The sequence below is a fragment of the Diplotaxodon limnothrissa genome, linkage group LG20 (assembly GCF_057381915.1).
Source record: "Diplotaxodon limnothrissa isolate DT_005_m linkage group LG20, D_limnothrissa_male_GT1.1, whole genome shotgun sequence".
Taxonomy (NCBI): Eukaryota; Metazoa; Chordata; class Actinopteri; order Cichliformes; family Cichlidae; genus Diplotaxodon; species Diplotaxodon limnothrissa.
In genome coordinates, this window is record NC_140615.1 from 33,892,265 (window position 1) to 33,901,622 (window position 9,358).

A 9,358-nucleotide genomic window follows, 5' to 3' on the forward strand; every position below is an offset into this window, starting at 1 on the left:
GTTACCGGTGTCAATGCTGATTCAAATTGCTACTTTGTGTTTCATTATTACACAAAGAAATCAAATCCTCAGATGTGCAATTCTAAAACCAGCTTACAGTCTTTTGCAAATGCTAACACACTTGTTACTGAATTTCGGGGACACAGAAGCCAAATACGACACAAAAAGACGCAAACGTCTTACTCCTATGTCACAACGAAATACTGCAATCAAAATAATACAGTCAAAACATTTTTGAATCAAATCTGTGCACATGCACCACATGAATTACTTATAGACCACAAACACAGACAAAAAGATTCTGCCACCTCCTGTTAGCGTCTGACAACATCATCTCATTAACATCGCTAGCAGTGTCATCTCTGGCTCGGCAAGAGGGAAAATATTGCTCTAGAGTTTCCAAAAACAGCTGACCTAGTTTAGATTGCTTAATCTCAGATTGCCTTGTGGTCAGCATGCGTTTTTCTTATGTATAGGTGTGTTGTTGCCCATGTCAAGTATCTAGGTGTTTTCCTGATGGTCATGAGAGATTTCATTCTTGCAGTTAATGAATATTTTTCATCAGTTTTTACCAATTATATTTTCTTTTCTCTGTGCAGCTCCCAATACAAAGGACCTGGATGTATTCATCAAAAGGAATCAGGAATCAGGCTTTGGCTTTAGAGTCCTTGGGGGCGAGGGACCAGATCAGCCAGTAAGTCGGAGGCCAGCATCCATTTAAAAGTACTGTTGGAGACCCTCAGTCATAAGAGCAGCAGACTGACACCAAATTGAAGCTGAATTCTGTTGATTTAATATTAACTGAAAGTTTCTTTTCCCATCTCTGGGAATGGTATTATGAAAATACCAGCCAGTCTGTGTCATGAATCTCCCTCAGATCGGTATATTTAGCTATGTCTCTTACACCATCTTACTTCCGCAGGTATATATTGGTGCCATTGTGCCACTCGGTGCAGCTGAGAAGGACGGGCGCTTGCGGGCAGGGGATGAGCTACTTTGTATAGATGGCGTGCCAGTCAAGGGCAAATCCCACAAACAAGTGCTGGAGCTGATGACCAATGCTGCTCGTAATGGCCAAGTCATGCTTACAGTCCGCAGGAAACTAGCATACACAGGTTGGTCTGCTTCTGAATAATCAGCTCCGCATTCCTCTGAGGGCACAGAAAGCGTGGCTTCTTGCTCACTCCTTTGGCTTATATAGGTATGCTAGAGGAGAACCTTTGAGGGAAAGCTTTGATCTGGATTTTTTTTCCATTAATCCTTTAAATTCGTTGTGGTAGATTTTCTCTGACTGAAATGAAGTTTGTCAAAAATGGACTTTTTAAGATGCTACTCTATGCTGTAATTTTCCTGAAAGGAAAAAGATGGAATTTTAAGGACGGTTAATTTATTTTAATCATGGGAGGTGAATTCCAGGTTTCATCTTGAATCAAAATGGGCATAAAGTGGAAACAAGAAAAGAAGATTATTTGCTCTCTGTTTATCTGTCAAGGATGATTGCAGTTGTGTGAAAAGCACTGAAGATTAGATCAGCTGGTAGAGTTAAATCTCAAAGGATGGAAAAAATGCTGACTCTTCTTTCTTTTTTCTTTTTTTCTTTTTTTTTAACTGCACATACCCTGCTGCATCCTGGCTGGTTTACCCCACCGATAGCCATTCCATGAATAGAACAAGCACTTTTTGAAATTACTACAGATTTGATGTATCACAACAACAGCTTGATCACATTGCAAAAAATTAAGCATCAATCATGTGAGGGTTTATGCTTTCAAAGCAGGGGGCTTAGAAAGCGATTCACTGATGCTGGCTTGCAAAACAGAGACTCAGCAAAACAAACATACAATGAAGAGAGATGGAGGTTGCTTAGCTTGTCTTATGAATAACAAATTGGAAAGGCCTTTTATCTCAACTGTAGAGCTGACGGTCTTTCATTTAATGTGGGTAAGACATGCTGCAGAAAGGCTTCTTTGATAAAGCCCCTGCTTCTGCATTATTTACAGAAGGATCTCTGCAAGAGCAAATCAGAAAGATTTTGTCAAGTAATTGTTATTGGTTTAAATTTATGTTAACTAAATCAGACTGCTCATACTTAACGTGTGTTGGTAGAATCATTCTGAAATGTTAATATATTGCATCTTTTTTAATCAGTCCTAGAAATGAAGTCCAAATTTGCTACAATGCTAAGCATTTGTGTTTTAATATTTTTGTACCGTTTTTTTGTTTTTGTTTTTGTTTTAAAGATGGTGGAGGAGAAGATGACAACAACCAGCAGCCCCAGCAGGTTGCATCTGCTTTGGTCAACAGCTCTCCCAAGATGCCTCGTACTGAAGCACCAAGCATCATCCAGCCTGCTCAGCCTACCCGTCCTGAGCGCTTTGATGTTACTCTGCAGCGCAAAGACAACGAAGGCTTTGGCTTTGTCATCCTCACGTCAAAGAACAAGCCCCCACCTGGAGGTTAGAAATAAATAAAATCAATAAATCCTTAAAAATGAAATCCTATATTGTGTTTTTACTTTTTGGAACAACAAAATCTTTTAAACATCAAACACATTTCCAGCAAAATCTGTTACTTATTGACATTTAGTTATGCTAGTGGAGAACATGTAGGGAGGGAAGCGTTAAAGTCATTTTTGAAAGGATTGTCCTGAAATAATCGCAAACAATAAATTCCCTTTTCAGATAAGAAATGCTATTTTCATACTGTTAATATTCAAATACTTCCAAAGCTGATGGCACAAATTGTTAATCTTAGCTATTCTCTGTAAAGAGCTTATTGGGTATGTGCTCAACTAAGACTGAGTGTAACATAAGTCATAAACTGATATGTTAGCATGTGCGTAATGCTTTTACATGATGTGCAGGACATCACATAAAGGCATTATGTGTTCTTACTTAAAATTTGGTCTCTAAATGTTGGGCTCATAGAGTTGCATAAACATCCCACACTGCAGACTGTCATTTCTCTGATTTGCTCTCTTCCAGTTATACCTCACAAAATTGGTCGTATTATTGAAGGCAGCCCTACAGACCGTATAGGTCAAATGAAAGTGGGAGACCGTATTTCTGCTGTCAACGGCCGCTCCATCATGGAGCTTTCACACAACGATATTGTTCAACTCATCAAGGATGCTGGAAACATTGTCACTCTTACTGTTGTGCCTGAAGATGGTGAGTTGACACAGACCAAGTCACAGTGTTGCTGCGCTGTTCTTTTGTCATTGTTTGCTTTGTTTTTTAACTGCATTTTCCGGGAATAAGATCATGAGGAATCTTGGCACACTTTTACTTTTACAGACAGCGCTCCTCCGTCTGGAACAAATTCAGCCAAGCAGAGCCCTTCGGCACAACACAGAGCTGTAGGCCAACAGCCTCCCAGCTACCAAGACAGGTAAACGATTATACACGCATACTCCCACACAAGCTTGAGCATCCACACAGGCTTGCCAGTATTCCCCTTTGAAATACTAAGTCCACTGGAGACAATCTAATACAGGTTCTGCCACTTGAACCATAAATTAGCCCCAATCCTCTCAAAGCGCCTTCGGTTTTGTGCTGCAATGTGGCCCATTACTATCTCTTGTGCCTCACACACTCCTCGTTATCCAAAAAGACAGAAAATCCCCCTGTGGTCACCCTTTGGATGGTGAAGCAAAGGAAAAGAGACAGATTAATAGGGAGTCTTGCTTCCCCTTTGATCTTTCTTTTTAAACAAGGCCACCTGTGTCAGACTTTTTAATCCCACTGCCACAGAAATTTGCCACCATCATTTCTTGCCCACGTCCGCTCACTGTCCATCAGCATGCATTCATATTCTCCACATTTAGCCCCCTGTCCAGTCCTCAGCCTCTTCCTCTCCGCTTAATCACCAACATGCCTTGGGTCACACTAGGCTCAGATATGAGCTGAAACTCTCAGCTTGGTGGCATAAAGTGTGCAAACTCTTCTGAAAGCTAGAGCTGGTAAGAATTCCTACGCTCTTTATATAGTGCGTCAGCACAGCGAAGTTCTCACAAAGGCATTGTAATGAGCTCTGCGAAGCATTAAAGTATGCCCCCTTATCTATCACTGAAATGTAAAAGCAACATGGTTCTTTGAAGAATTTACATTTCTCTGTGTGTTGCATAATGACGCCAACAAAAAGAGGCTCATGCTGCTGTAATGAAGGAGGAGTAATGTGTGGATCTCACACTGGACACAGCAGAGAGGGAACAGAATTAGACTCCTTTTCTCCTTTTTTTGTTTTTGCTCTCTGATTCTATATTTAAAATGGGATATGCATAAAAACATTGTTACTAATATTACATTTGAATAAGCTGGTGGTACAGGCATGTATGTACGAGAGCACCGAACACATGCATTTTATGGGTTTTCATTAGAATTCGATTTTTGAGGCCAATGTTGATATTTTAGTGTGTCCGTGTATATGTGTGTGTGATTTTTAGTGATTTAAAATCCTGATATTCTGATATATTTTCGATCGATTCTTTTTTCCTTTCAGACACTTGAGGCATAAACAGATTCCCCTGATATTTGTTACGTTATTTATTTACTCGTTTATGCTCTGCCCAGTTTGCTTGGATCAGTTGTGTTTGTGGCATTTCAAGCATGTTGGTTGCCAGAGTGCCCTCTGATAGACTTGCGATGTCAACACTCATACGATGGTTAAAGGGTGTTTCTTCTTTTCTTTTTAGTATTCATTTATTGGCCTTTATAAATGCCAGTGGATTAGCAAACAGCTAATACTCGTCTAGTTTACCTGGGTTATACAAAGGGCTGTGTTTCCCTCACCTTTAAACTGCCACCATAGTTGCTTCTTATTATTTTTGGTAGGAATATTGCGCATAACATATCACAGTCTACCTCGTCAGAATAACTGTTTACTGACTCAAATTTTCATAATAAACGACGTCTATTTCATGTCTTTGAAATATTGTTTTCTAAATATAGTAAATATTTAGTGTCATATTATAGTAAATTACACTGTAATGCATCTTCTCTGGGGTAGGAATGGTGACTCCGAGGCTAAGAATCATCTTTCACCAAGAGATGGGACAGGAACTCTCATTCCATCGGGCCCTAAGCAGGTGAGGCCATTGATGTTTATATTTCCCCAGTTGTAGTATTTTATGGTTGTAATCTTGTCATTCTGCCCTGGTGTCAATTGATCCCCAGAAACTCTTGATCGTGATATATATCAACCAAGTAATAGATTTTCCAGATTCATTTCCACCTCAGGAATGATTTTGCATCAATTGCTTCAGTCTTAAAAGCTCACAATCTTTCTTGTGAACAACAGGGCTGCTTTGTGGTGGAGCTGGAACGCAGCCAGAGGGGCTTCGGCTTCAGCCTGAGAGGAGGGAAAGAGTATAACATGGGGCTGTTCATTCTTCGACTGGCCGAGGAGGGACCCGCTCTTAAAGATGGCAGGATACATGTATGTTTTCTTTCTCCACTTTATTGAAGTGCAATAGTTCCTAATCAAAGCTTTGAGTTTCTCACAGAGCACTGTACCTCGGGCAAAATGAGACATCCTGCCCCTAGCAGTGGAAAAGTTAATGTTAATAGATTTTTTTTTCTTTTATTATTATTTGTCAGGTTGGAGATCAAATAGTGGAGATCAATGGCGAGGCCACACAGGGCATTACACACACTCGGGCAATTGAGCTGATCCAAGCAGGAGGCAATAAAGTTCATCTACTTCTCCGACCTGGCCAGGGCTTGGTCCCGGATCACAGTGAGTTATTGCAGAGCACTGCGTGCATGTTGTCGCCGCTGCATATAGATCTACTTAATAGCTTATTAGTCATACATATAGAGAAGCTTTTGTATGGATATGCTAGATAGCAGGGTGCCGAGTTTCCTTTTTCTCATGCATGTGTTGCAAGCTTTCTTGACTTTTCTCTCTTCTCATTCTGTTTTACTACTGCTATTTGGATCTGCCTTTTGTGCTCTTTATCTGCCTTGCTTTCTCTGTTTTCTGCTCTAGCACGGCTGTCTATTTCTACTTTTATCTCTTCCTTCTATAGGTCTGAACTCTTCTTCCACCCTGTGCTTCTACATGAAACCAGAGCATCACTAAAGGCCTCACTGCTTTTCTTGGTCTGTCCCTAATAACATTGGTAATCCTTGTACTCCACCTACTTTTGTCTTAGAACTCTCCTTTCAGAGTGATTTAACTCCCAAATTAAAGTGTTATTCTCTATCCACTATGTCATCCCCCATGATCAGCCTGAATAGATCAGTTCGTTGTAGCTCAGTAATAACCTAATGTATTACAGTATAACCAGACTATCTAGAGGGCTGAACTAAAGCAGTGAGTCCTAGAAGAACAAACAGGCCTGCAGGAGCATTGGAAGGCTTCTGAGCCCCACAGGTTATTTTTTAAGGGTATTACAAAACAAGATGCCACTGAACACTCACTGCGTCCTTAGTTTGAGTGAAGATGGAGGCCTGGAGAGAAGTTCTTAACCAGATATTGATCAGTGAGTGGAAAAGTAGTAAAAGGATCTGTGTTTATTCACTGGCATCAATCTTTCAATCCAAAGACCAAATTATTTGAATGAGTTGTTGCTCTTAGAAATCCCAAAGCTCATTTCAGCACCTCTAAGTCCATCACGCTCACTTTTCTCTCTCTGTTTTTTTCTGCTGCATATATCTGCTCTCAACTACAGCTGTGCAGTTCTTATCAGCTCTGGGGAAAATTGAAACGTCAGTGCTGAGTGAACTCTAGCACCTTTTCATTGATAGCTACGTTGTCAGCTGATACACATCTCAAACAAGGCAAATATATTAGAGGGGGCTATTACAAAGGACTATTACAGAAAGTGTGGTAGACGGAAAAAATCTTTTTTCCAAAAACTGAGCATATCGCGCTTCTATTGTATGACTTATTTAATCATCTTTAATCTTTGTTGAATGTGCAAAAAATATCTCGTTATGATTTTTTTTTTAGCTTCTGCAGTTTCTTTGCTTTCACATAGCAGTTTTTTTGCTTAGCTCAAACTTTTTTCTTACTATCTGCTGCTTGCTTTGTAGGTTCAAAGGACAAAGTAACCATTCCAACCTCAAGCTTTCCCAGATTCTCTGTATCTGATGGGCAGTCATCTCCAGCTTCTCCATCCTCTGTCTCCCTCTCTACCTCTGAACTTTCCCCATCCTCACCCAAAATATCTGCCCCTGATGAGTTCCCTGGGGGTGACGGCATAGAACGTGGGTCCCCTGGTGCTGCGAGGGAGCATGGTAGGCAGGCTAACAAACCAAGAGGACAGCAGCTCTCTGACCCTAACCATAAGCGCACCACCAGCCCAAGCACCCAGACCAATAAAACAAGCAGGAGCGACTCCGCAAATGGTAGCCCCAAAAGAGCCACTGAAGGCCAAAGGGAGCACATAGATCGCTCCCAGAGCCCTCGAAAAACAGACCAAGGCCACAGCGGATCCCTGGAGGACATGAGCAAGGACAGAAAAGCCCAGGGACAGAGAGGCTCCAAGTGGGAACGTGACCCTGCCGTGCCTTTGAGCAACCTGGAGGAGCCTCACAGCCCCAGGCGCCCAGCTGGCCAAAAGCCCAATATTGCCTCTGGAGAAGAGAAGGACCTGAGGTACAAGCAGACTGATTCAGCTTACTGGCAGGAAAGAGGAGCTACAGAGAGTGGAGACAAAACCTGGGGAACCACTGACTACTACAGAAAGGCAAAGAGGGCTGAGCAAGAGGCACTGGTCCAAAAATCCAACTCCCAAGCATACAGGGAGAGGGTGGGGTCAGACGCTGATGGTGGCACACTGAGCCGAAAGACCGCAAGAGACAAACGGGACAAGGAACATCGAGATGGCAAGTACCATGGTTCAACTGAAGAAGTGAATAAAAAGGACCCACGAGGTTCAAACAGTAGCATCCCAGACCCCAGCTGTAATGGGAACACTTCCAGCAAGAAGGGTCCCATCACCCCGGGCCCATGGAAAGTTCCCAGTTCTGCCAAGATCCAGTCCCGAGTGGACACCACATATGCAGATATCTGAAACCCTGCCAGGACTCTGCATATATAAAGAAAAAGCTGAGCCACAAACATGAATTCAGAATTGAAGGATTCTTTTTTTTAGACATGTCTGACATAGCAGATCACTGTGCAACCAGCAACATAGCTTCTCATTGCTCCTGATTATTATTTTTTTCTCCAACCACTTTGCCTACATCAGTTTGCATCAAGCTGCTGATATCTGATCCGACACACGTTGTACCTACATGAGAATTTGTACTGTATAATGATGTGTAAGCATGTGTGTAACAGATGGGTTCTGAGTGTGGTATTTGGAAGTAACAATGACGTCTATTTTGTGCCAATCAGAGACTCCGGTAATATAAAGAAGCTGCTCCTAATTGCACTCACTGTGAGACTGTTTGTGGGTTTTTTGGATAAACTGCTCTCCTCCCCACCACGATGAAGGATCCAGATTTTTTTTTGTTTGTTTGTTTTGAGGTTGTTTTTTTTTTATTACGTGTGTCACATTTGAAGGTTTAAAGGCATACACATGCAATCACAGCTTTTCTTCCAGGTGAGACTAACTCACTGTTGCTGTCACAAATGGATGTTTTAAAAACTGAGACTTGTGATTTTCTCTGATCGCTGTCTTAAAAGCGAAACTGTCTTGTAAGTCCTTTATGGTTTGTTTTTTGAGACCGACTAGAGTGTGACTGCATTCATACATGCGAAGACATGAATTCCCTTAGCATATCAGAGAATGGAAAGACTACCCTGGAGCTTTATATGCATAAATCAGCAGACCAGATACTTGTGGTTATAGTTCTAATGTTTGTTATATGTGTGTTAATGAAAATAAAGCATAATGTAATTTATTGAAATTAAATGTACACAGAACAGTTAGTACACATAATTTCACTTTTCACGTAGAAGGTAGAAATGGAACGTGTAGATAAGCATCTCCATCTAAAAGAATACATTCAAAGACTGCAGTTTATGCATCTAATTTCATTCAAGCCTGATTCATAAAGTTGCTGACTGTTCACAGCTCTGTATTTTAGGTCCTCTGCCTGCGTGTACGTATACAAGCTGACTTGTAGGCCTGTGTATTTTAAATATCACTGTAGCATCGACTATACTGAAAATGAAACATATCTCATTTAACAAAGTGGTTACACATATATCGACTCATATTATACATGAATTGAATTAACAGAGGCTGACTGTAAGAAGTGAGACATCTGGCTTTTAACTTACTAAAAACATTAGAAGATATGTCTTTTTGTTAACCATAAATATAGGCACAAAAACAGATGGTTCCAACACAAATATCTATTTTTGATCATTATTTTTAGTACATGACCCCCATGATTTAAGT

At 41.0% G+C, this 9,358-nt stretch overlaps 1 protein-coding gene across 1 annotated transcript in view; it reads left to right on the forward strand.

The window, feature by feature from the left end:
* The window catches only part of magi3a (membrane associated guanylate kinase, WW and PDZ domain containing 3a), a 107,726-nt gene extending 98,827 nt beyond the window's left edge, over positions 1–8,899 (forward strand). The window contains exons 13-21 of the mRNA XM_085345209.1: positions 600–694; positions 923–1,115; positions 2,241–2,456; positions 2,985–3,170; positions 3,297–3,390; positions 5,008–5,086; positions 5,299–5,436; positions 5,598–5,736; positions 7,038–8,899. Coding sequence (XP_085201335.1) covers positions 600–694; positions 923–1,115; positions 2,241–2,456; positions 2,985–3,170; positions 3,297–3,390; positions 5,008–5,086; positions 5,299–5,436; positions 5,598–5,736; positions 7,038–8,020 — 2,123 coding nt within the window. The 3' untranslated portion in view covers positions 8,021–8,899. The remainder of the gene's footprint in view (positions 1–599; positions 695–922; positions 1,116–2,240; positions 2,457–2,984; positions 3,171–3,296; positions 3,391–5,007; positions 5,087–5,298; positions 5,437–5,597; positions 5,737–7,037) is intronic.
* The last annotated feature ends 459 nt before the right edge of the window (positions 8,900–9,358 follow it).